Source organism: Zootoca vivipara, chromosome 7 (genome assembly GCF_963506605.1).
Source record: "Zootoca vivipara chromosome 7, rZooViv1.1, whole genome shotgun sequence".
NCBI classification, from domain to species: domain Eukaryota; kingdom Metazoa; phylum Chordata; class Lepidosauria; order Squamata; family Lacertidae; genus Zootoca; species Zootoca vivipara.
Window position 1 is genome coordinate 90,471,589 of NC_083282.1, and position 26,056 is coordinate 90,497,644.

Here is a 26,056-nt window from a genome sequence, read left to right on the forward strand (position 1 = left end):
CCTCCAAAGAGGGAGACGCCACCACACTCTTTGGCAGCAAATTCCACTGTCGAACAGCTCTTACTGTTCTTCCTAATGTTTAGGTGGAATCTTCTTTCTTGTAGCTTGAATCCATTGCTCTGTGTCCGCTTCTCTGGAGCAGCAGAAAACAACCTTTCTCCCTCCTCTATATGACATCCTTTCATATATTTGAATATGGCTATCATATCACCCCTTAACCTTCTCTTCTCCAGGCTAAACATACCCAGCTCCCTAAGCCGTTCCTCATAAGGCATTGTTTCCAGGCCTTTGACCATTTTGGTTGCCCTCTTCTGGACACGTTCCAGCTTGTCAGTATCCAGCTTGAGAGGAGTCCCATTTCCTGATCTCCGTGTATTTCTGATTCCAATAAGCATCCTTAAAAGCAGCTCTCTCTCTGCTTGTCTGGATTCTCTGGGCAGTTAGCCAAGTGAGCTGCCTGTTGGCTTCCCTCCCTTCCTAGTCTACTTTCGTTTCCTTGGTTCACCCAATTTGGGGGAAGGATTTTGGGGCAAACCCCCAAACTGAAGCAGGGGATTGCAGCTCAGAATGGTTCAAGTGGGGGTGAGACGCTTCATTTAGTTGTTGTTGGTTTTTTAAGTTCTGAAAACTGCCACATTTGCTGGTAGTTGTGGCAGTGCCGCAGCAGCAGCCGTTGCGGCAGAGCTGCGGCTGCTGCTATTCCGCGCCGTGTCCTAATTGAGAACCCAACTCTGTGCTCCTTTCCTTCCTTGAACGCAGAACTGGTTCCGGACTTCCACGGAGGCCATCCGGAAGAAAAAGATCAGCGAGCCGACCTCTCCCAGCCACGAGGAGGAGAAGAAAAGCACGGATGGGAAGAAGAGGGGGCGGAAGCCGAAGGAAAGGCCTCCAGAATCTTCCGCCAAAAGCAAAGAGATAGGCAAGACGAACCATAAGAAACCGGCGGGGCCCTGGGAGGCCGCGGACTTCAGCCCCGATGAGAGAGAGCGAGGTAACAAGCCCCCCCACAGCAAGAAAGGGGGGTCCAGTAAAATGCCAGAGAAATAAGCCGTCGTTTTGGGGGGGAGAAAACGAAACGAAACAAAACTCTCTAATGATTAGTTTACAGCCCAGGGTAATGTGGCGGAGGGAGGGGAGAGCTACCCCCAGTATACGCTGGGCCCCTCCAACTTCTGCTCATCCCTTTTTTAAAAACGAAAAACCACTTTAAAATCACGGGACATTTTGTTTTCACCACTGGAAGAAGAGAACGAAACGAGGAACGGCCGCTGTTATTTTTCCGTCGGAAACCTCTGCGGATTGTACATAACCCCCTCCCGCTGCGGTGGTGGGCACATGTGGGTCAGGCGCCCCTCGTCCAGGGGCAGGTGGAATAGTAAGGTGGTTTGTCGGCAGCCTCCTTCCTTTCTTCCTGCCTCTGAATTCGAACCCAATGCCACTCAAGGAAAGAGAGGGAGAAGGAAAGAGAGAGCAAACGGGGGTTTGCTCAAGCAAAGGGAGAGGAAAGTGCAATAGGAACCCAGGCGTAAGCTGGTAAAAATTCTTTTTTTAAAAAAGCTATTATTATTTGTGGATTCCTTTTCAGGTAGCAGTCATGTGTTAGGAAATAGAGCTGGTGGGAATTTTACAGATGAAATTATTGTTGTGATTGTGGTTGCGAACCAGCTTTCTTTTATAATTTTCATAGGAGATGCTTTTTTTACGAAGGAAAAAAGGAAAAAACAAAAACCCGACGAGGTCGTTTGACGACCGACGTTTCGGGATTGTCGTTTCGTTAGGTTCTGTTCACGTTTTAAACGTTACTCTGATTTGGGACCCGGTTCCCCGTTTTCAGTTTGGGGAGCTATGTCCTTCAGTTGTCAAGGTTTGGGGATTAGGGCGGGGAAGGGGGAGGGTTTTGGCAATGAGACGTTTTTGGAAGCAGGCCTGTTGGGAGTTTTGAAAATGGCCGTTCTCTCGCTGCGTAAATTATTGCCTGGGAGCCCCTGCAGGGGGAAATCACAAACATTTTTTTAAAAAGGCATATTTCTTTGAGGGGGAAGCTTTGAACGGAAACCGCTTATTGCGGTGCAAAATAAACTTCATGAACGTTTATTCTGCCTGGAGGAAGTATCAAACCATAAAGGAGCCACAGAGCCGCGAATAACTTCTGGGCCTCAGCTCCATCCTTTCTGCTGTTTCCTTGTTGAGCACAGAAGGTCTGAAGCAGGATGTTGAGTCGCGTTTGCTGGAATCTTCCATGCAGTCGGAAAGGCTCCTCTGGTGTAGCGCTTAGAGCATTGGATTAGGACCCGAGACACCCGGGTTCAGATCCCTTCGCTTGCCTGTGAAGCTTGCCGGGTGACTTGGCCCGGTCACAGCCCCTCAGCCTAACCTACCTCACAGGGTTGTTGTGAGAATAAAATGGGGGGGGGAGAGTGAGAGAACACGCTGCCCTGAACTCTTTAGAGGGAAGGTGGGATCTGAATGTAATAATAAGCAAGTAAATAAAGACAAAAGCAGAGTTCCCAATCGCGAGGTGGCTTAACCTCACATTCAGGAAAACACGGGTAGAAGTCGTCCTTCAGTCCACCCCTGTTCTCTAGGGGAAAGTTGGGGACGGAGATGGGGTTTGATATTTCCTGCTCATGCAGAATGCCTGAACTTGGCTCATTAAAACAAAAATACCAGGAAGGTCTCACCAACTATAATTAAATCATTGGTTGACTTCTGCAACGCAGAGGGGATGCCAACCATATTGGGCCAGCGGGCCCATTTGGGATTTTGAGAAAGTGCCGTGGACGCCGGTCACAAAATGGCCGCCGTGGGGATGAGGCGCCATCCAAGATGGCTGCTGCAAGAGTGCGGCATGATGCAAAAACAGCTGCTGGGGAAGGGGGAGCCAACAGGATCTGAGCAGAAAGATTGAACAGGCTCTCTCGTGTATTGTGGATTTCTGAGGGGAATTTTGCTGAGACTTTTTTTGCAGGCGCCGTTGGAGGTGTGGAGGCCGCCTTGGTTGGTGACTCCTGCTATAGATGGTGGGAAGTGTACTTGAATAGGATTGGGTATGTCCTGGCGTGTTATATTATGTTAATTCAGCATAACAAACACCTCAGCATTTACCTCAGCTTGTGGGGCCTTGAGTTGAAACCAGTCTCTCTGCCATCACATGGTGAATGGAACCAGTATGTGCTGCCCAATATCAGGAATTCCCAGAAGTGCTTTTTGGCTGTATCCTAAAGCGCCAGATTTAGGCCATATGAAAATTTGCCCCTAGTTCTAAGTAAGGTGATTAAACCCTCTTTCCGCCATCTCTGAATTTTCGAAGGATAGACACCTTCTGGCCTAAGCTTTGCTTTTTCTTCATAACACGCTTCTGGGATCAAGGCTGGCTACTGTTTATGTATGGAGAGGGATATTTTTAAGGCAGGGGTAGTCAACAATGGTGCTTTGTTGAACTAAAACTCTTACCAGCCAAAGCCAGCATTGAGAACGGTCAGGCATGCTGGGAGTTGTAGTACATTGATGGGGAGAAGTTCAGACTCCCGAGATGTCAGTCCCATTTCACTTCAGTGAAGGTGTAGCTCTAACAGCCTTCCTCAACCTCATGCCCTCCAGATGTTTTGGAGTACAGCTGTTACGGCTGATGGGAGTTGTATTTGAGGCATAAGAAGCCAACTGGAAGTCTTTGAAGCTTAGAAGACACTTTGGGCTTGCGGTTGGCAAGTCTTGGGGTTTGACTTGACGATTTTAGCTTCAGGGTTCCTAGGAGAAGGAATGGAATGATCAAATGAAGAGCCATAATATAGGATGGCAGTGTTCGCATTGAGAGCTTTCGGCATTCACATACACATTCATAGAATCATAGAGTCGGAAGGGGCCTGCGGATCATCTAGTCCAACCCCCTGCAATGCAGGAATCTCAACTAAAGCATCCATGACAGACAGCCATCCAACATCTGCTCAAAAACCTCCAAGGAAGGAGAGCCCACCAGCTCCCGAGGGAGACTGTTCCACTGTCAAACAGCTCTTACCATCAGAAAGTTCTTCCTGGCGTTCAGTCGGAATCTCCTTTCTTGTCACTTGAAGCCATTGGTTCGTGTCCTGCCCTCGGGAGCAAGAGAAAGCAAGCTTGCTCCATCTTCCATGTGACAACCCTATACAGTAGATATTTGAAAACGGCCATCCTATCTCCTCTCAGTCTCCTCTGTTCCAGGCTAAACATGCCCAGCTCCTTCAGCTGTCCCTCATCTTGAGCTACTAGTTTCTTTCCCTTAACCAGCCAAGGTGCCATTCTTCTGAATTAAATTTCAACCCACTTGACCTCTTTAGCTACAACAACCCAACAAGGCAGAAGTGCTTACGGAGGAGAACTGGGCATCAGTTTGCTTGTTTGTTTAGCTTTGTTTGCTTTTTGAAGTTTGCACTGCTGCAAACTGCTTCTCTGTAGTGGTCCCTTCAAGCTGGCCGGGGCTGATGGGAATCTGCAGGGCGCCAGGTTGGTGAAGCTGGCTTTAGAGTGATGTGCAGACAAGGCCAATAGCAGCATGACAGAAATGCTTTTCCTGCACCAGGGTAAGAGGAGGCCGCAGTATCTCCAGAACACCTTCCATGCGTTCTGCTCTTTTAATGATTTCTTGTCTCTGGCCTTTGACGCTATCGTCAAAGTAATATCTAATTTAATGGTTTTAGCACAGGAAAAACTTGGGATGGAAACTACCCTCTAATGAATAACAAGGCCGAATGATCTGTCCCATCCCCTCTCCCACTGAATTTCAGAAGGTAAACCTTTTTGTTAATTAAGCTCCTGCCATTATTTCTCTCTCTCTCTCTCTCTCCACCAGTTCATAGTCCTTTCTTCACGCTGGAAAGACCTCATTCAGTAATTTCAGAGGGGCGGGGAAATCATTAACGGAATGCCTAGAAGTGTCAACTTAACTCTTTGTCAGGTTGGCTCTCTGGGGAAATCTAAGGCTGCGTGGCCTGTCTTGGCGGCTGAATTAAAACATCTGCATTTCTCGCAGTATCAAGGAGTTGGCAGGCAAAAGTCAGAAGGACTTGCACTTATTTAATCAAGCCCCTCAAAAGTCTTGGGTCTGTTGGAACCAAGATGCTGGTTACTTTTTTGTGCACACAGAAGCTTTTCCTTGGCCGGTTCATTGCAGGGAAGCCACAGGTGCAAGATCTACCAACTGCGTCACCTTTAACAAGATAGCTGCCTGTTTTTTTTGCAAAAGTCTCACAGTCTTTGAAAAGCAGGAAGGAGGAGGAAGGGAGCAGAGTTCAGCAGTAGAACACCAGGTCTACATAACAGGGCCACCCACTTCAATCCCTGGCATCTGCAATTAAGCGAGGATCATCTACCTTGCTTATTATGCTCCTCCCGAGGACTGCTCCACACCAGATGCAGCCGCAACCCTGTGTTCTTGCCAAGCGGTCAGGATTGGCACAGTTTTGCCAGCCCAGGGTTGCAGGCAGCTGCATCTGCACCAAGCAGGTGTTTGGCCACATTCAAACACTACGTTTTCACGAGTATGCTTAAATCCTCTTAAGGTGCGCACTTTTAAAAATTGTACGGTTCAAAATGGCCCTCAAACAACTACGGTACATGGCTTCAACTTTTTAATCCCCAGCCCCACAAACCACTGTACTACATTTCCTTCTGTGGGAACAAGGGTTGCTGTTTTTTCTATGTCTGTATTCATATACCCATTTGGGGACCATAGGGAGTGAGACATTGGGGATGAGAGCGTACAGGTCATGGCAGCCCTGCAAAATAGCACACTGCAGTTATGCCCATATGGGGGGTGGGGGGTGAGTGAAGTGTATGACAATCCTGCAGGGTAGTCTATAGAGATGTGGCACCATATTTTGAGCAGTCCCCCCCCCAGGGAAATGCAGTGGGGACGAGGGGAGGGCTCTCAAGCTCACGGTAGGAGCAATGTAGGGTGGGGAAAGGGGTGATTAATTGCTATCCCATCCATATGAGGGGGGGTAGGATCTTGTGGGTAGGTTGCTGCTGCTTGCAAACAAATAAATAAATGGGTATATTTGTTTTGCACACAAAAAGGAAAGGGAAGAGAAGAGGCAGCGGAGGCTGTTTCAAAATATCTGATGAGGTTGGTCAGGACCGGCCCTACCATTAGGCAGGTGTGGAAAGCAGTGTTTTGTGAGTGCCTGAGCTCTCTTAAGCTAACCTGCTGCCCTCAGTTATAGAAAAGGATACCGCCCCATCACCAGTGTTGGTATTCAGCCAGTCCAGTCGCCTTCCGTGCATGGAATTGGGAAGAGGCCGCCACCTTGTCCTCTGCCTCAGGCGGCAAAATGTCTTGGTTTTGCCACCACTGGAGAAACCACTGAAGGTGGATCAGCGATCCCTCCTTAAAGCACATAAGCACCCTTTGCCTCCCCTCCCCAGATTGATGAAAGGCACCCCCCCCCCTCCATTATTTACCACGTGGAAACAGGTTTAGCAGCGGTGGGGAAAGGGGAAGGCCCAGAATTACAAAGGAAGTGCTCAGGTGCAAATGCTGCAGCTTCTATAATTAGCTCTCAAAGCCATCCTCTGTGCTCCACAGCCTCACTTTATAGATTTGCTACCTGTGGTTTTAGCAGACCGTTGGTAAAGAACAAAGCAGGAGGCGGGAAAGGTTGTTCTCGTTTGTTGAGCACCTTAAGTAGGTAGGCAGAAGGCAGCCAGAGATAAATAGCAGCTGATAATTTCTTGCCTTTGAACCCTGGAAACCTGGCAGCTGGGTAAGCCATCCTACCTGACCATGGCGCCAGGCCTAATAGGACTGGCTCACCTGGCAGGGCAGCAATGGTCCACAACAATAGTCTCCTGGCAGCAGCGCCACGGTTGCTTACTGGGAGGTTGGCAGTGGTGGTGAGGTTTATGCTGTGCAGTTGCCCCAATGAGAGCCCCAGATTGCCTCTTCCGGTGCTTGGGCAACCCAGCTGCCTCGCCCCTCCTGGTGAACGGCCGCAATTCCTGTGCCAGGAGGCTGTTGCTGTGGGTGTGCCACTCCAGGAGAACCATTCCTCAGCCCTAGTGCGGACTGTCTGAATCAATAGTTCGGTGGTGTAGCATCTGTGCGTTCAGAAAGTCCCAAGTTCGCTCTGCTTCATCCCTCTTTGTCCATGGTCCGCTCAGGCTGCCTCACTCTTCCATCCCACCAGAGTCCCTTCCTTCCTTCCTTCCTCCCTTCCTTCCTCCCTTCCTCCCTTCCTTCCGTTTCCTCTTTCGCTTTTCCTGACTTTAAAAAGTCCCCTTCCTCCCCTTTGCCGTGTAGTTCCGGAATAATTGGAAGGACAAGCCGAGAACAAGCTGACGTGCGTGTGGGCGCAGCACCCTGATATCAGGTGATTCCCAGTCCTGAATGTAACTCCCTGCTCTGTCCATCCCTAGTTCTAGCGTCCATGATTACCCTATTCACCTATGGCGAGCAACAATCAGGCTGCAGGCGGCTAGGCAAGGATCCTTCCGTACAATGGGAGAGAGCTGGTTCATTCACATTGTGTCCTGCTGATGATAAAGTCAGGTCTGGGCAAGGCAGCGAATGGAAATGGTTTTGTGTGCTTCCAATGACGTGTTTGCAAAGGTTACACTTTCTGCTAGACAAACTCCAGGGCTGTGCAATGCTTTGCTTTCAACCATGGCACTTTCTCTCAAGCACTTGCATTATCTCAAGTAATCCAAATAACAAGTCGCCAATGTTATTATCTCCTTATTGCAGAGGGAAGTTAAGACTAAGAAGCTAGTCTAATAAGCCAACCCAGTGAGTTCATAGCTGTGCTGAGATTTGAGCAGGGGGCTCGTAGCTTATTTGCTTAATGCAAGATCCTTTCCATTTACGGCTTTGGGACTGAAATGTAGTCTCCCTAGAGTACCTCTCGTCTACTGATGCATGGAGATATCATGGCAACAGCTCGTCTCCAGAGGCACAAGTGACATATTTCTAGTGTCCTCCAGAGGCTGGCTGCAAAATAGACTTTGCTGGTTGGGTCGGACTGACTGCACGTTTTCTCGCTGGCTGTGTGCAATAGGCATTCGCGTTACAGATCCTTGCCTGGGGATTCAGGAAAAAATAATGCAAAATCACCTAGGCAAAGTCGGGCCTTTGCTCTTGTGCATTTCTGCTTATAGACTGGTGCAAATAGATTGCTAATGAGAACAGCCAAAATGTCTCAAGGTGAAAAGGAAGTGAGAGTGAACTGCAACCATAAGCAGAGTTTCGATTTCAGGAGTACTTCAGATGAATGGGGTTGTAACCTGGAGGGGAGCGCCCAGGGTTGCAAGCAGCAAATTCTGAAATGTGGCAGCTCTTTGTGACAACCCCCACAGCCCTGCCCCTCCTAAGAACATACCGCAGTAATGAATTTTTGGCTACTGCAGACGTTAGGGCTTCAGTACCAAGCCAGTTTGTTTCTTACCCCCAACTCCCGCCTTGCTTAACATGCAGGCTGTTAAACTCAAAAGCTTCCTGTCATGTGACCTTTTGATAGATCAGATAATAAAAGGAACTTTGCGGTTTTTCAGAATAAAAGTTAGCAGTTCGGTCCTTTAGCCATTCACGCTACTGCAACATACCTCTTCTTCTGCTTAGCTTATTTCAGGTGTAGGAAGCCTGAGACCCTCCAGGGGCTGTTGCATTGCAATGCTCATCACCCTTGACCTTTGGCCATGCCGGCTGGCGTTGATGGGAGCTGGAATGCAAATGCTCCCTGTCCCTGGCTTATTTGGTGGGTTGTTTTTTCCCTCTTTTATTTGGCATGCCAAGGAATGGCAAGAAAACGGGGGACGATGGCATCACCTCTGCTGTGAAATGCGGGGTGGCGCTTCATGCCTGCCCTGCTACACCCCTGGGAGTGTCCCCCCCCCCAATTTCCGCTCCCAAGAACCACCTCCAAGCCAATCCTGCTACCTCAGTTTTCTTAATGAAAAGCTATTCACCTCAACCTGTCATTGATTTTGAGTGGTGTACGAAGAATGAACCAGTTCAGGATCCCCATGAATCACCCAGTCCAACATTTCATTCTGGTTTATTTATCCGAGTTGCATGTTTGATTGAGGGATGCCAAGTGAGCTTGAGATAAGCCGAGAAGGACCCTCGAAACTAGCTCACGCGTGAGCCAAAGGAATGATCTGGGCCGTGCTCCCCAAACCTGGTGCCTTCCAGATGTTGTTGGACTGCAACTCCCATCATCCCGGACCATGTTGTCGGCGGATGATGGGAGCCGGAGTCCAGCCATCTCTGAAGAGCACCCAGTTGAGGAGGTGAGCCTGGATCATGAATTCTAATTCTTCGGCTTCTGAAAGCTCCTCTTCCCAGTCTCCTCGATCTTGACCATTCACTGTCGTCCCACCACTGCTCCGTGGGCTGTGACCCTTCTTTCCTTGGGGGTTCCCCAGCTGGTTCCTCCTGCCACTCCTCTTTGCCCAACCACTCCCTGACATGATGCTTCAATCTTCCAAAACTTTTCTTTCTTGGGGGTCTCCCACTAGGCCAAGGGTGGGGAGGCTCAGGCCCAGGGGCCCAGTGTCCAAGCCTCTCCCTCTGGTGCTTGGGAACTCTCAACAGGCCACACTTCTTGGGCCCAGCCCTGTGCCTGCCTCAAACGTGTTTGCATCTTGGGTGGAGGACAAAGGGGGGTTGTATAGGAACTAGCCTACTTTTGCTTCTGGCCCCACCTGCCACTGGGATGTGGCCCCCAGAAGAAATGCCCAGAAGGGGATATGGCCCTCAGGCTGTCCTAGACTGTGCAATAACTTTCTGGGGGGGGGGAATCTAAAGCCATAGAGCGTCGTCCTCCTGGGGAAAGCCATCGGCTTCTTTGGACTCTTGTCCTGAAGAATCTAGATGTATTGCAGCCTTCCCCCAGCTGGCTGGAGCCGATGGGATTTGGAGTCAAACATATGGAGGGCACCAGAATGGGGGAGGCTGCCTGAAACAGATACAGCTAAGTGACAGATCTGAAGTTTGAGTGATGTGCGTCTTGGGGTTACAGGGGCCGGTTCACAAGACATTTTGTTCCTGAACTGTGTGGTTCTTGTGCTGTTAACCCCCTTCTAAGCGAAGGACATAGAAGCTTGCACTTAGAAAAAAGCACACGAAAAACCCCAAATAACAGGAAGAGAAAATATATATTCAATAACTGAAATAATAAAGTGTGGAGACTTTACACATTTACGCATGCTTTCCTGTGCACGGATTATTTTGCCCCAGTCTGAACATTTGTGGATTTTTTTTTTAAAGTTAAAACTAGATTTAAGAAGGGTTGGGAACAATGGATCCCTGGGAAGGGGGCTAATGTGGGTGGGTGGGTGCAAAATATGACGGGTTGTTTTGGGGCAGGGGAGGGAACTGGAAGAAGATCTCCTACCTCATTTTCCAGCCAGTGCAACCCAAACTTCCTCTGGCTCATAAGCCTCTAGATGACTTCAGGGTTTTGTTTCCTTTTCCTGCCTCGATGAGGGCCAGGAGCTTATTTTTTACACAATGAAAACTGACCTTGCTCAGGGTTCACGGTGAGCAGCAGCCTCTCGTCCTATTTGATCCTGTTCTCACGTTTGACCTCAGAAAAGTTCTGCCGGGGCTTTTCTCCCTGCGACTGCTGCACTCACGACACAACTGAATTGTATAAGTGGCGGGTTGTTCCATCCGAACGGGCCATTCATACTGGGTCGCCGTCATTTCTCCGCAAATTGCGTTGCAGCCACCGCCATATATAATTTCTAGACCAGCTAGCAAGTGAGGCGTTAAATTTCGGTTTCAGGGAATATAGGGCCAGGCAGTAAGCATCCTATATATATTTTAAGCCCTCTGCCCTTGGGGAGCAACACCCACCCCTTTCCACTGCTCCCCAAGACTTGGGCAGATTCAGATGTTGCTGCTGAGAGGGGGGCGTGGAGGAGCTCGAACATACATGTGCACCCAGTGTGCACCCAGCGGTGCTCTTTGCAGCACCAGCTGATCTTAGCATAAATGTTTCCAACTTCTTTTTTGAGAAGTGGAGAAGGTCATTCATTGTGCATGCCCACACCTGCATTCTTAGGATTATTGAGGGCATCACGTGGAATTCGCCAGCTTTTGGCCTTCCTCCTCCCCTGAAGGGCATCCTGTTGAAATACTCCCTACCGATTAAGGCCCAATTTGCATACGCAGCTAGAGGAGGAAGAGAACAAATGGGCTGCTCCCTTCCAGAAGGTCCTCCCAGGTTCTGCCTCTGGCATCTCAAGTTATTAGGCCATTGGTAGCAAGTCACGGGGATCCTTCACCCGCAGAGCCTGGCAGTCAAAAGTAGGCAGACCTGGAGCAAGGATGACCTCCGGCAGATTTCTGCCTCCAGACTGCCAGTGGAGAGGCCAATTCTGAATCCTCTGTAAAAAAACAAAGAAATCAAAACCTCCTTGCAGGCAAAGAAGCAGCACTTCACAGTTCATTTATTTGTTATTTATTTAGAAAGATTATTACGCTTTTCCTTACAAAATAAATACATGCAGCTAGAGTGGGCTTGCAGCATACAAATTCATATAAAAACACATGGAGCTTGGAGTTCTAGCTTAGCTTCCCCCCCACACACACACACTGCTCCTTTTCTAGGGCGTGGCTTCGTCATTTTGAAAGCACAGGGGAGCGTTCAAAAGTCAATTCGTTCACCTGCAGCCTGAAGTGGTATAGTCACCTCCCTCATGTCAGGACTCTCCCACTTCATACCGCTGCTCATTTTTCTGGACGCTCAGGCCTTGGATGTCATAAGATGTATTTTTGTGTGTTAGCTGTGGCTGTCCTTGAGCACGTTTGAGCACTGGTTATGTGCTGGATGCTGTCGAGGGGGGTACAGTACCCATTGTGAAGTGGGGTTGGCTTTGAACGTCTGAAAGCTCAGTTTGTTGCCACCAGGAGCTGAAGGTAGCATTTCTGGAGAAACCTGCATGCAAGGGGACCATGGCAGATGAGTCTCACTTGGCTGGGACCTCTCACCTGCCCCGTGCCCTTGGGGAATGTTGGTCGCATCTCCTTTGCATGCAGAAGGTCCCAGGGTAAAAGCCGGGATCGGGAGAGGCTTCTGCCTAAAACCTTGGAGAGCTGCTGCCAGTCATTGTAGACAGAACTGAGATACATGGACTAATTGATTCATAGAATCACAGCATTGCAGTATCCTGTGTGCTCAGTCATTAAAAAATAAAATCAGGGAGGACAGGGGAAGGCAATCTACAGCGCTGTCACTCCTGAACAACACCCCTGGACCATGTGAAAGTTTTTGGGAGTGAGCTTGCAAGTACAACATCCTAAGTTAGTAAGACTTGGGCGGGCAATTGAAATCCTTTACAAGTTCCGTAGGGTGGCCTCGACTCCCAGTTCTCCCAGCAACTCCAGCAACTATATTAACTTTATATGAGACGACATTTTCTCAGCATGAAATATTTGCATGGAGGCAAGCCAGGGAGAGGCTGGAAGGGTTTCGGACTGGATGCTGTGGGTTCGCAATTCCACGCAGTCACGACCTTCTTAGACCCGGGATTGTCACGCTCAACCTAACCTACCTCACAGGCTTGTTGTGAGGATGTACTGGAGAGGGAAAAACTTTTAAGCTCCCCAAAGGACAGGTTGGATATAGTAATGAAGGTTAATTATCAGCCCTGCATAAGAGAGTTTTCCTAGGTTGACGCTGTTTCATGGTGGCACAGCTGGAGATAATCTTAATCACCAAAAGATTCTTACTGGGCCAGCAGTGGTTTGTGTTAAATTAGTAGTGGTTAGCTGCCACTACTGCAATAAATGACTTCAGCGATAGTTTACTAGTGCCGGGGGGGGCGGCTTGTAAAAGACAGCACAGTCCATTCTGCGCTGGACCATCCATCTGTCTTCCTGGGCATAAAACGTTTCGTACAGTGTCCACTAGAAAATTCACCATTCCCCCATGATCCTTCACTCACTGCACAGAAATATGGGTTAGTTAGCTGCAAAATTTATTAACATGGAGGCAAAGCAAGAACTACACCTGTTGCTTGAACCAAACAGAAAAACCCGAATCCTCAAAAGTACGGAGTTGTTTATTGCAGGAATTGGTGTGGAAATTCACTCCCTCGAAAGAGGAGCTGTAAACCCTAATTGATGCAAACCCTTGATGGCTTGCTAATGTGAGACCATTCACACCGTTGCTTTCTCACCAAGTGGTCAAGTTTCTCAGTCACTTTGGGATGGCGGTTTGCATCACTGGTCATCTGGCCAAGGTGAAGTCTTCAAAAAGTGAGATGTTGGATTTCTACCGAACTTTTCAAATGACCCCGTTTCGTACAGAGCTCTCAAAACGCCATCCGAAAAGCAAGGGGTCAGGGAGGAGGGATCGATTGAGTTGGAATTTAGCTGAAGTTGCATTTAGCTCTGCCACATAAAGTAATCTTTTTTAAAAAAATGCTTTTGTAAAATGAAGTGGTTGCACTGAATTTCTCCCTATGGCACTTGAATGTCCACTTCTGCTGAAGAAACATCTTGCAGGTGAGAAAACAGCTATTTGAATCCACACTGAAGCTTTTCAGCTATCTTGACAATCAGGTCCTCCACGTTAATAGGGTAAGTGGCAAATGTGCCCAAAGGATCTTTGCATGCCACTGAAATTCAACGTGCTTAATTGTTCAACTCCCACCCTGGCCTTACGCAGAGTTAGACTGGGCCTAAGCCCAGTGAAATCAAGGAGCGCTGAAGCTTCTAATTCTGCCTTAGACTGGACTGTTAGCCGCATTAAAATCGGACGGCACAATGTGCTTTTGTGCTTGATGCCACGAAAAGGGCTACAGCTAGAGAAGCAGTCCTATGCATCCATCAGAATGTGCTTGGGCCCTGTTTCTTGCCATGCGCTCTTCGAGAGACCAGCCCAGGAAAGACCATGGGGCCTTTCCTCCTTCCTAGGAGCGTTTTAAGTTGAGGACAAGACTGCCACATAACAAAGCTAGCATACCGGTATAATTCAGCAGAGCCGGGGGGGGGTGGGGTGGAGGAATTTATCATCTCGCTACTGTAGTTCTCCAGCTGTATGGAGAACCAAACGTCACTTCTTAGAACGATGCATTCGGAATGAAAGACAATCACCCTGAACATGGTGCCCATCAAGGTGGGAGCTGGGCACACCAGGGGGCAGTTCTGTGAGAGAGATGGAGGGAGGAGAGGCAATGGTCCGTTGGAACCTGTGCTTTGGTGTGACTCTCATATGTTTCCATGTGTCCAAGGAGGCCTGCCCCCCGCGATACATTCTCACCCATATATCTGAAACCATCTCCCCCACCCCACCCCAACTGCTTCCCTTTCTTCGTGGTACCCATTCCCGGGCATCTCCAAATGTTGTTTTGAATTGTTTCTCTCTTTTTTTTGTCGTCGTCTTTTTCTTTCTTCTGATGCCAAGCATTAATGCATAAGTGTATTTTGAAAAGTTAAAATGAAAAAAAAAAGATTTTCAGTCTATCACTTGTAACCATATATAAATATAAATATATATAAATATATATTAAAAAGTGTTTATTTGCAAAAAAAAAAAGGAAGGAAGGAGAAAAAAAATCCAACGCAAAAAACTAAAAAAAATGTTTTAACTGTAAACTCTCTTATAGACTTCTGATTTGTGACGACCTGTCCTTTTGGTAATCATTGACAAAATAATTCCTCAGCTTGAGTACTGTAATAAAATAAATATTAATATCGGCGCCACTGAAAACCCTTGAAGGGAGAAATCTATGTACTGTATGTATTTAAAACAAAACCCACAGCTGTATGAAATAAATGTTTATTGCCTTTTTTCATACTTGGCGTGAGTTTCCTTGTTGGTGAAAAGAAAGCAGGGCAGAGCTTGAGCCAAAGAGCCTTGTGTATTGTGCTCTGAATCACAACTTACAGGAAGTATTTTAAGGTGGCACCTGCTAACACATTCACCCCACATTCAACTACAAGTTATAGGGCTGATTCTCAGGTAATACTAAGCAATCCTTCTCCAACCTGGTGCCCTTATGATGTGTAGGACTACAAATCCCACCAATCATGGCCACTGGTCACGGATGATGGGAGTTGTAGTCCAAAATCTCTGGAGGGACCTAGGTTGGGCAAGCCTGCACTAAACAACGGAGGAGCCTTCAAAGGTCATCACATCCATGTTCTTTCTGTTCCCCACTTGATGGACACCTGTCATTCATGGACTGAAGCCAACCATAGTTTGCTGCATTTTCTGAACTGCTGGGGTACTGCTTGTTTCCAAGAACGAGCCTGGTTTTTCTAGCTGATTAAGATGAAATTGCAAACCATGGTTTGCCTTAAAAGAAGGAGGGACGAAATTGCCACACATAAGAAAGGAATGGATCTCTGGCTTGCTGTTTCTCTCTGCAAATCCAAGTGTTTAACCACGTGCCATTCAAAGTTACATGCATCTTGCCATTTAAATTAGGTGCATTTTGTATCTTGAGTTGAGCTGGTGAAGTGAACAGGGTTCTTGCTGCTAGAGAGAGCTGAAATCCCACAGATCCTTTCAACATTATAGCCTGGGTCACAAATACAGTGGTACCTCAGCTTAAGTACACAATTGGTTCCGGAAGTCTGTACTTAACCTGAAGCGAACTTCCCCATTGAAAGTAATGGAAAGTGGATTAATCTGTTCCAGACGGGTCTGCGGAGTACTTAAACTGAAGCGTACTTAACCTGAAGCGAACTTTCCCATTGAAAGTAATGGAAAGTGGATTAATCTGTTCCAGACGGGTCTGCGGAGTACTTAAACTGAAGCGTACTTAACCTGAAGCGAACTTTCCCATTGAAAGTAATGGAAAGTGGATTAATCTGTTCCAGACAGGTCCGCGGAGTAGTACTCAAACCGAAGCATACTTAAACCGAGATGACTGTAATGCTAAGGCATGGCATGTTTAATAAATCACAAATTAACCACAAACAGACAAAAAGTTTGCTTTCTTTTCCACCTGCTCCTGCCTTACACTTAATGTAGTTTGGTGAGCATCCAGGGTGGGGTGATCAAACAAGTCATAGTCAATGAATGGAGAGTGCTAGGTTCACCAAACCATAGTTAAAGGCTTGTAAGCCAACAACCAACCATGGTTTCAGACGGTGGCTTGTTGGCAGTAAACAAACAAACTGGGCAGGGTTCACACATAATGTTAAGACAGAGTTCAATTAACTATTGTTTAATAAGCCATGGTTTACCGATTTCTGCAAACCACGCCTATTTCCACCCAAAGAATTTTTTTTAAAAAATGGTGCAAATTGCAGGCAAAGCTGCTGGTACGGTTTTCTAGCGGCAAATTCCATGTGTAAGTCTTTTCTTTTTTCTACATTTTTTTAATGACCCCTCTGTGTTTACGCCGTTGGTTGAAGAACGAGAAGCACTCGAGAGACAAAATTGGCACGGCTTTTCCATCTGCTTCCTGCAGCTGAAGCCTGACAGCTGTCCTGAAAAGCTTGTAGTTGTAAAAACCAAAGCTGTTTTCGTGGAATAAACATGGCGCATCAGGGGATGGGTCGCTGGAGCCACACAGCGGCGCCTGACGTGTTGGCGATGAGACGGCAGCATCAGGTGGAAGCTGACTGGAGCTCGCAGCTCTCCTGGGGATGATCTGAGAACACGAGAGGGGTCTCTCGGGAGATGTTGTTCCTGTCGTTCGCAACAAGGGGGCGGGATGGGAGGGCACAGAAATGTTTCTGCCTAACGCCAAGCACTTGTTTGTTTGCTCTGCCGCTGGGAAGCTTGCCAATCTGGCAAAGGCTAACGATTCTTTCCGTTGTAGGTAAATAAAATGCTGAACATGGCACTGCAAAAATTAAATATACCACCGTGGGGTTTTCAGGGGAGGGGACAGGAATTTTTACAGAGAGCCCTGAAAAGAAAATTGGAATCTATTCTATTACCGCTGTCAGCTTTTACACAAGGCCTTTCCATTCACACCAGGCTTCTCGCATAGCTCAGTTGGTTGGAGTGTGATGCTGGCAATACCAAGGTCGCAGGTTTGATCCCCGTATGGGGCATATTCCTGAATGGCAGGGGGTTGGACTCGAATCAGGGGTCAGCAAACTTTTTCAGCAGGGGGCCGGTCCACTGTCCCTCAGACCTTGTGGGGGGTCGGACTACCGGTATATTGGGGTTGGTGGTGAACGAATTCCTATGCCCCACAAATAACCCAGAGATGCATTTTAAATAAAGGCACACATTCTACTCATGTTAAAACACCAGGCAGGCCCCACAAGTAAACCAGAGATGTGAAAACACACTGATTCCCGGACAATCCGTGGGCGGGATTTAGAAGGCGATTGGGCCGGATCCATCCCCTGGGCCTTAGTTTGCCTACCCATGGACTAGATCAGGCATCCCCAACCTTCAGCCCTCCAGATGTTTTGGACTACAATTCCCATCATTCCTGACCACTGGTCCTGCTAGCTAGGGATCATGGGAGTTGTAGGCCAAAACATCTGGAGGGCCGTAGGTTGGGGGTGCCTGGACTAGATGATCGCCAGTGTCGCTTCCACCTCTTCAGTTCTATGACCTTCTGCATGAAAGAATATAGAAGACTTGGCATACCAAAAGGAAAGTAAAAACGAACCACAGGTACACTGATGGGCAGCAAGTCCTCATTTTTTACTTTGCAGTGTTTTCCATGGATAGATTGAAACTTACCTTGTAATACTGGTTTAAATAAAGAGAGTTATATTTATTTGGCTTGCTTGCCATTTGTGTGCTAATTTTGACAACCTTTATCAGTGATCCCCACAATAACATGACATCATCTGCTTATCCGTTTGCTGTTACTAGGTGGTATGAATAGATTTTTTATTATAATTAAAAAATTACCATTACCTATATTAAAATAGCAGTTTATGTCAAGGCTGCCTGATGAGTCATAGGATAATAGAATGAACCAGACTGTCATCCTAGATATATCTTTTTAAACGTGTTTGTGGGAGGAGGTGGAGTTACTGGTTTGTTTTGTTCTTGTTCTTGCATTTTGTGTTTGTATCTTGAATTTTTATGCTGTGAGATCTGCAGATGAACCTAGCAGTTTGAAAGCACGCCCAAAAGTGCAAGCAGATAAATAGGTACTCCTCCGGCAGGAAGGTAAACGGCATTTCCGTGCACTGCTCTGTTTCAGTGTTCCATTGCGCCAGAAGCGGCTTAGTTATACTGGCCACATGGCCCAGATATACTGTCTGCGGACAAACGCCAGCCCCCTCAGCCTGTAAAGCAAGATGAGCGCCGCAACCCCAGAGTCGTCTGCGACTGGACTTAACTGTCAAGGGTCCTTTACCTTTACCTTTTTAAAGAAAATGCAGTTTTAAGGAAACAAAGTTTACTCCTCCATATGTTCTCACCTTTGCGCTCTAAGTGCGGCACGAGCTTTCGTGGAAAACGGCCTGTTTCATGGGAGGCTGTTGTCGGCCTTCAATACATTTCTCTCACAATTCCCGTCAGGCCACTGGGTGGCAATCTTGACACAGCTTCTCTTCTGAGGCAGTGCACAAAGGCTAGTGACTGGTCACCAGAAATCTCAATTCTCCGATTCTGCAAAGCTAGCTCTAGCTGTGTGGTCTTTTAGGGCCGAAAAGGCTAGCTTTGCACCTGGGATAGCTCAGTTGATAGAGAGCCCTACCTTCAGGAAAAGATTACTGCCTGGCCGGGGGTTGGGCTAGATGACCCTTGCGGTCGCCTCCAACTCTACAGTTCTCTGTTTCTATGAAAGGCATTGGCCTTTCTCCAGTCCAGGCATGGCAATGCTTCACAGAAGCAGAGATGCACCTAGTGGTCCTTTGCGCCCTTAGAGGAGGAATGAGCGGCTGGGAGGAACACAGAAAGAGGAAACGCTATGGTGGGTCTGCAGCAGCACAACCGGACGCCTTCTTCTGCCCCAGCTGCAACAAAACATGTCTCTCCTGCATCAGTCTCTACAGCCACAGCAGGTACTGTAACTCTCAAGACAGTTTGACTTCACTCCCAAAGGTGCCCTCTTCCATTGTCTCCCAAGACAGACGGATGCCTATATATATATATATATATATATATATATATATATATATACAGTCGTACCTCGGTTTACGAACCGCTTGGGTTGCGAACAGTTCGGGTTACGAACTCCGCAAACGCGGAAGTGTTTTCGGCGTGCGCGCGTCCCGCGCATGCGCAGAAGCAGCGCTCGGTTTGCGACCTTTTCGGGTTACGAACTGCGACCCGGAACGGATCGCGTTCGTAACCCGAGGTACTACTGTATAAATAATATCATCATCATCATAATTTATTATTTATACCCGCCCTTGTTGGGTGGCTTCCAGCAAGAGATTAAAAATATATAAAAACACCAGTCATTAAAAAAATTTCCCTAGCTGCCCTGGATACAGAATTGAGCTGCGCCTCCGTGGAAAACTGTGAGTCCAAAATGACTCCCAGGCTGCGCACCTGGTCCTTCAGGGGCACAGTTACCCCATTCAGGACCAGGGAATCCTCCACACCAGCCCGCCCCCTGTCCCCCCCCCAAAAAAACCAGTACTTCTGTTTTGTCAGGATTCAACCTCAATCCGTTAGCCGCCATCCACCCTCCAACCGCTTCCTCCAGGCACTCACACAGAATATAATATACAGTATATATTATTGTGGGAAGGGGGATATTGGTTTGTTTTTGTTTTGTTCTTTGTTACGTATTTTGTGTTCTTATTTTGCAGCTTCACGCTGTGAACCATCCTGTGATCTTTGGATGAAGGGCACTATACAAATTTAATGAGTAAATAAGTATTCATTTGGTTACTCAGAAGCGAAGCCATGCTGGGCTTCAAAAACAAGCGTTTGCACTTTGAATTATGTTCCCCCACCCTTTAAAAAAAAAATTGTTGCAAATATAACAAAGGAAAAACCATCCAACTTCGGATTGTGCTTGGAAGCAGACCAGTCGCTGTTGGCGTCCTTTCAACTCAGGCAAGGCATGTACCCTCCTAGTACTTCATAACAGCTGCATTTTATGCAAGCTGCAGTTTACAGGCCATTTTCCAAACCCGTGTGCATTGCATTGCGGTAGTCCAGCTGTACATTTGAGGGAACCGTTGCCTTACCCTTTTGCTGTGCTCCCCTCCAAATTCTGAGACCGGGAGGACCGGGCGGAGATGGCCTGAGTTTTAAAAAAGGATGTCTTGCGTTGCCAAAGTGACATTTCCATTATTCAAATCCTTGTGCCTCCTTAATTTGCATGCGGGTCTTCCTGTGCCCTCACAGGAGGCTATTAATGGCTCCCCAGGACAGCTGCGCTGACAGTCAGAGAGATACCAGACAACAGGTTGCCTTCTTGACTTCAGCTGGCGCATGTGTCTTTTCTGCAGGAGCAGATAATATTCTATCAGCAGGGAGGGCGTGCATGTAAAAAACAGAGGATTCTCTTGTTCCGGAATTGAGCAGAGGGCATCCTTCCTTTTATAGGAACGCCTCTTCGGCTCAACAAATGTATGGCGTGTGTGTAATAAGAGTCTGTTTGGGGGAGATCGAACCCTTTGGGCTCCAGAAACCCGAGTGGCTGGTTAGATTCCTCAACCCCATTCACAACTTGGCGGAATAATTTACAGGACGCTCCAAGCCACAGAGATCAGGAGCTCCACATTGGTGCTGCCTCTTCTAGACCTCGCCCCACTCCTAGGCCCCTATGTGGGGACACAGCTGTGCTATATAAATATCTTCAGATGATCTTGGGAGGGGGGAGGATTGAGGGCAGGGGGGGGGGACAAAGTCTCCATACTCTGCATCTTGTGGGTTGTTGGTCAGCCAGGGAGCCGAGAATAACAATGCAGACAAGGGCTCCAGTTTCCTAAAGCACTAAGGCAGGGGTGAATCATAGAATCATAGAGTTGGAAGAGACCACAAGGGCCATCCAGTCCAACCCCCTGCCAAGCAGGAAACACCATCAAAGCATTCCTGACATATGCCTGTCAAGCCTCTGCTTAAAGGCCTCCAAAGAAGGAGACTCCACCACACTCCTTGGTAGCAAATTCCACTGCCGAACAGCTCTTACTGTCAGGAAGTTCTTCCTAATGTTTAGGTGGAATCTTCTTTCTTGTAGCTTGAATCCATTGCTCCGTGTCCGCTTCTCTGGAGCAGCAGAAAACAACCTTTCTCCCTCCTCTATATGACATCCTTTTATATATTTGAACATGGCTATCATATCACCCCTTAACCTTCTCCTCGGGTGGGGAAAACTCTGTTTCCACCCGAGGGCCGGAATCTCTTCTGGGCAACTTTCCAGGGGCCACATGGCAGAGGTGGGCAAGGCCAGCATCAGATATAAACATTACCTTTGTACAGTAGGATACAGTACTTTCTGCACTCGCCTCCTTATCTTCTACCCACCAAGCAAAAGGCATTATCAGAATTCAAGGACGTGTTTCAGCCAAGCAAAGGCACCCAAGGAAGGTGTGAAGCAGGGCTGGTGGTTATGGCCATGGGAGACAGCACCAAGGGCCAGGTGAAAAGGCTTAAGGGGCCACATTGGGCACCCAGGCCAGAGGTTTCCCCACCTCTAAAGGGATTTGATGGAGACCTCTGGCTGTGATTGGCTAAGCTGCTGTGAGATCACAGAGAGGGCAGGCGCGGCACTCCTGCAACTGTGGCGATAGTGGTGAGCAAGCTATCGTTCAGAAAAGCGTCCGCTGAGAATGAGGAAGTTGTGATATACAGTATGTTACTGAGGAACACCATTAAGATTTCTCAGAATAGAGTTTGCAATCCTTTGGGCTAGATAACTTCACGGGGATTCCTTTAAAGAAAGAAAAGTTACATAATAGATGCACATTTAACGATCACTTAATACCTGCAAGAGAGCCATTGTGTGGTAGTGTCCTTAGGCTAGCCACAGTTTCTCACCCTAGCCTAGCCTACCTCACAGGGTTGTTTTGAGGATAAAATAGAGAAGGGGAGACCCATGAACACCGCCTGCAGCTCCTTGGAAGAAAGGTACAATATAAATATAACAATAAATAAACATGCATTATGCATCCGGTTAGGTTGTCTCTAACATATGTATCTTCTAGCATGTATCAAAACAGACAAAATATGTATTTTATGAATATATACTGTATATATTTTAACACAGCTTGAGAAGGAAGAATGTATGACATACAACTTTTACAAATCCATTAAGCTATTATTCAAATCATCTCAATCTACTCTAAATAGGTTGTACCAACCTCATGGGAACCCCAGAAACCATGGGAGAAGTCTTTGCGCTCAAGCCCCATTGGAATGAATGCCATAAAATGAATGGACACGTGGCAAACTGTGCTTGGGCAATGGTTTAACCACCTAGAAGAAATAGTTTCCCTCTAAACATTGGGGTTGGACTAGGTGACCCTTGGGTCCCTTCCAACTCTATGATTCTGTGATTCAGTCGTGTTTACTTCCCCATAATAAACACACCGAAGGTCTCAGATGGAAAGTTTTACAGAATTAAGTTCCACGATAAACTAACCCACGATGGTGACTTAACTTGAATCACCCAGAATGGAAAGAAGTTCATTGCACAAGCACTTTTTCCATGCTCCAACAAGCTGTTTAGGCTTCGAGCGGCCAGCCCTCCAAGGACCACAATTGTTTTCCTGCCCCCAGCCCAAGAAGATCTCACCGATTTGGGCGGCAATGGAAAAGATGGAACAACATTAAAGCATTTCCCATTGCAACCCAAATTGGCAAAAACTTGGGCTGGGATCAGAAAAAAATGATGATGCCCCCAAACTGGGGGTTAAACACACACACACACACATACACACACACACCACTTCCAGAGTGGGTGGTTCGGTGCACAGTTCATAGAATCCTAGAGCTGGAAGGTACCCTGAAGATCATCCAGTCCAACCCCCTGCAATGCAGGAATATGCAGCTGTCCCCTACGGAGAATTGAACCTGCAACCATGGTATTATCAGCACCATGATTAAGCAACTGAGCTACCTGGTCTCAGGCATTGTGTGAACCTGGTTTTTGACAGCGTTCATACATAATTTCGAAATGACGAGGTTGGATACATCTATATCCTTTTTTGGTTTTGGTGGCTCTCCTCTTTAAGAACATCCTTGCTGGGATTTAGCAGCCTAGAGAAATAAGGAGCTGCCTTATGGGGAGTCAGGTTACTGGTTCATAGTGCTCAGTGTTGTTTACACTGACTGGCAGCAGCAGCAGCAGCTCTCCAGGATCTCAGGATCTCGCAGGCCTACCTGGAGAAGCCAACGGTTGAACCCCTGGGACCTTCTGCCTGCAAAGCATTATTTTATTAAAAAGTTTGTTAACTTGATTTCTTATTCTTCCGGTAAGTTTCACCATTTCTGCATATTCCATGTTTTTGTATCCATTCTTCCTTTGCTGGGACTTCTGCTTTTTTCCACTTGGGGGCAAGTAGCATTCTTGTTGCTGTAGTAACATACATAAATAAATTTCTATACAAATTTTAAAAATTATAAAATTGTCCAGTAGCACCTTAGAGACCAAGTTTGCTCTGGGTATAAGCCTTTGTGTGCATGCACACTTCTTTAGATACATGCACAGAAAGGCTTATACCCAGAATAAACTTAGTTGGTCTCTAAGGTGCATTATGGTGCTGGAGGAGACTCTTGAGAGTCCCATGGACTGCAAGAAGATCAAACCTATCCATTCTGAAGGAAATCAGCCCCGAGTGCTCACTGGAAGGACAGGTCGTGAAGCTGAGGCTCCAATACTTTGGCCACCTCATGAGAAGAGAAGACTCCCTGGAAAAGACCCTGATGTTGGGAAAGATTGAGGGCACTAGGAGAAGGGGACGACAGAGGACGAGATGGTTGGACAGTGTTCTCGAAGCTACGAACATGAGTTTGACCAAACTGTGGGAGGCAGTGGAAGACAGGAGTGCCTGGCATGCTCTGGTCCATGGGGTCACGAAGAGTCGGACACGACTAAACGACTAAACAACAACAACAAGGTGCTACTGGACATTATTTTAATTTTTAAATTTATTTTGACTGCGTCAGACCAACACAGCTACCTACCTGAATCTAAATTTCTATACAATTTACATAGTTCTGTCCCTATAATTCCCAAAAGAAAAGCGGGGTTGTTAATTTACAAAAGTTATTTTGAACATCCTTTTCCATTCATTGTGGGGACCCAGGTGGCGCTGTGGGTTAAACCACTGAGCCTAGGGCTTGCTGATCAGAAGGTCAGCGGTTCGAATTCCTGTGACGGGGTGAGCTCCCGTTGCTCGGTCCCAGCTCCTGCCAACCTAGCAGTTCGAAAAAGCACGTCAAAATGCAAGTAGATAAATAGGAACCGCTACAGCGGGAAGGTAAACGGCATTTCTGTGTGCCGCTCTGGTTTGCCAGAAGCGGCTTTGTCATGCTGGCCACATGACCTGGAAGCTGTACGCCGGCTCCCTCGGCCAATAATGCGAGATGAGCGTGCAACCCAAGAGTCGGTCACGACTGGACCTAATGGTCAGGGGTCCCTTTACCTTTACCTTCCATTCATTGTATATCATTGATAACCTGGCTACCTTTTGGGAACCATATGGAGATTTCCAGATCCAGGTAAGCAGGTATTTCAATAGGAAAGAGGGGGTCATCCTCTGCTGGCCTTGGGAATGTTTGCGCCTGGATGAGAAAGGCAAACAATGGAATGCAATTTCAAGGAATGCCAGAAAGAGGCGGTAGCTGGAACTCTGGAACAGGCTTATCAAACTAATAGTTTCAGTTTGCTCCACGATAAGGACTGCTCCAAGGCTGCATGGGTGGTGAACATTTTAAGGAGGCGGAGAGAGAGAAAACGCCTTGCTCTCATATAGAAAGGACATATTTAAAGTCAGGGGTGAAGAACAGTTTTCTGTCTGAAATTGAGCCACCCTCATGGAGGCAGACGGGGGCTCATGCCATTGATGGGTGAGGCCCTGGGCATAGTCAGGATTTTTGATGGGGGGGGCAGGCTTTTGTTAGTACAGTAGTAGCCAGTATTTGGGGGGGGACCTTTTTTAAAATAGCAAATCAAAGTTGATTTGATTTAATAGCAATCAAAGTTGTTGAGCTTTCTTGGGAAATAACGGGTAAAATAAAATACCCCATAAATAGGACACTGAAGGGGCAGGTTTCTGCTGGAGGGGCAGAACCTCAGATAACTCAGTACTTTCTATACTTTTCAATAATATTTGTGTATCTGGGTGGGAGCTGCCTCCCTGCCCCCCCCCCCCGGGCTATGCCCATGGGTAGAGCCTCAGATTTGTATTAATTTGTTTTTGTTTTTGTGGTGGGGGGCACTCTCGCCACCCCCCCCCCCCGCCATGGGCATAGCCAGGATTTGGGATGGCAGAACCGACGTGATTGGTCAGTTAGTTAAGTATTTCTATTGTTTTACTTACTTATCTGGGGGGGAGGGGAAGGAGCGCCCCCCGTATACGCCTATGCCCTATGCCCCCCTTGACTATGCCCATGTGCGAGGTCACACTTTCCTAGGCGTAAGCCCCACTGACTTAAGTGGATCTTATTTCTGAGAGAATGTACATAGGTGGCTAAAACTCTAAATATCTTTTTAAGCTCAACCCTTTCTTAAAATGCAGAACGATAAACTGCTTGACATTGGCATTAATTTAAGCAGAAGTAATGTCAGGCGATGATGGGCCGACCTGCCCTTTGGAACCAAGAAGCACCCACTTAGCTCAGTAGACGCTTCGTGTTAGGGTCGTGGGTTCGAATCCCACGTTGGGCAAAAAATGCACTCGGACTATAGATGACCCTCGTGCTGCCTTCCAGATCTAGGTTTCTATTATTCTCGTTTACCCAACTAATTCCTCGGCAAAGGCCGAAATCTTTCAGTTTCTATTCTCCTCCTTTGCGTAAAGCTCTGCGTTAAAGACCCGGCCAAGGCGCACGAGACTACAGTTCCCGCCATGCACCGGACAGCAAAGCTTCCGGGTGCTTGTAGTCCTCTTGAGCTCCCTCTTGCCATCGCATCGAGGGAGCGAGGCCGGCCTGGCGAACTACAATTCCCATGGTGCCGCGCGGCGCGCCTCCGCTTCGCCTTCTCTCTCTCTCCCCCTCTGCCTCTCCCCGCTTCGCGC

General features: G+C 47.5%; 1 protein-coding gene across 4 annotated transcripts in view; it reads left to right on the plus strand.

The window, feature by feature from the left end:
• Positions 1-17,037, plus strand: part of ZNF512B (zinc finger protein 512B) — a 54,648-nt gene extending 37,611 nt beyond the window's left edge. For all 4 annotated transcript variants that reach the window (XM_060277356.1, XM_060277355.1, XM_060277353.1 and 1 more), the window contains exon 17: positions 760-17,037. In XM_060277356.1, the coding sequence (XP_060133339.1) occupies positions 760-1,047 (288 nt within the window). In that variant the 3' untranslated portion in view covers positions 1,048-17,037. The remainder of the gene's footprint in view (positions 1-759) is intronic.
• The last annotated feature ends 9,019 nt before the right edge of the window (positions 17,038-26,056 follow it).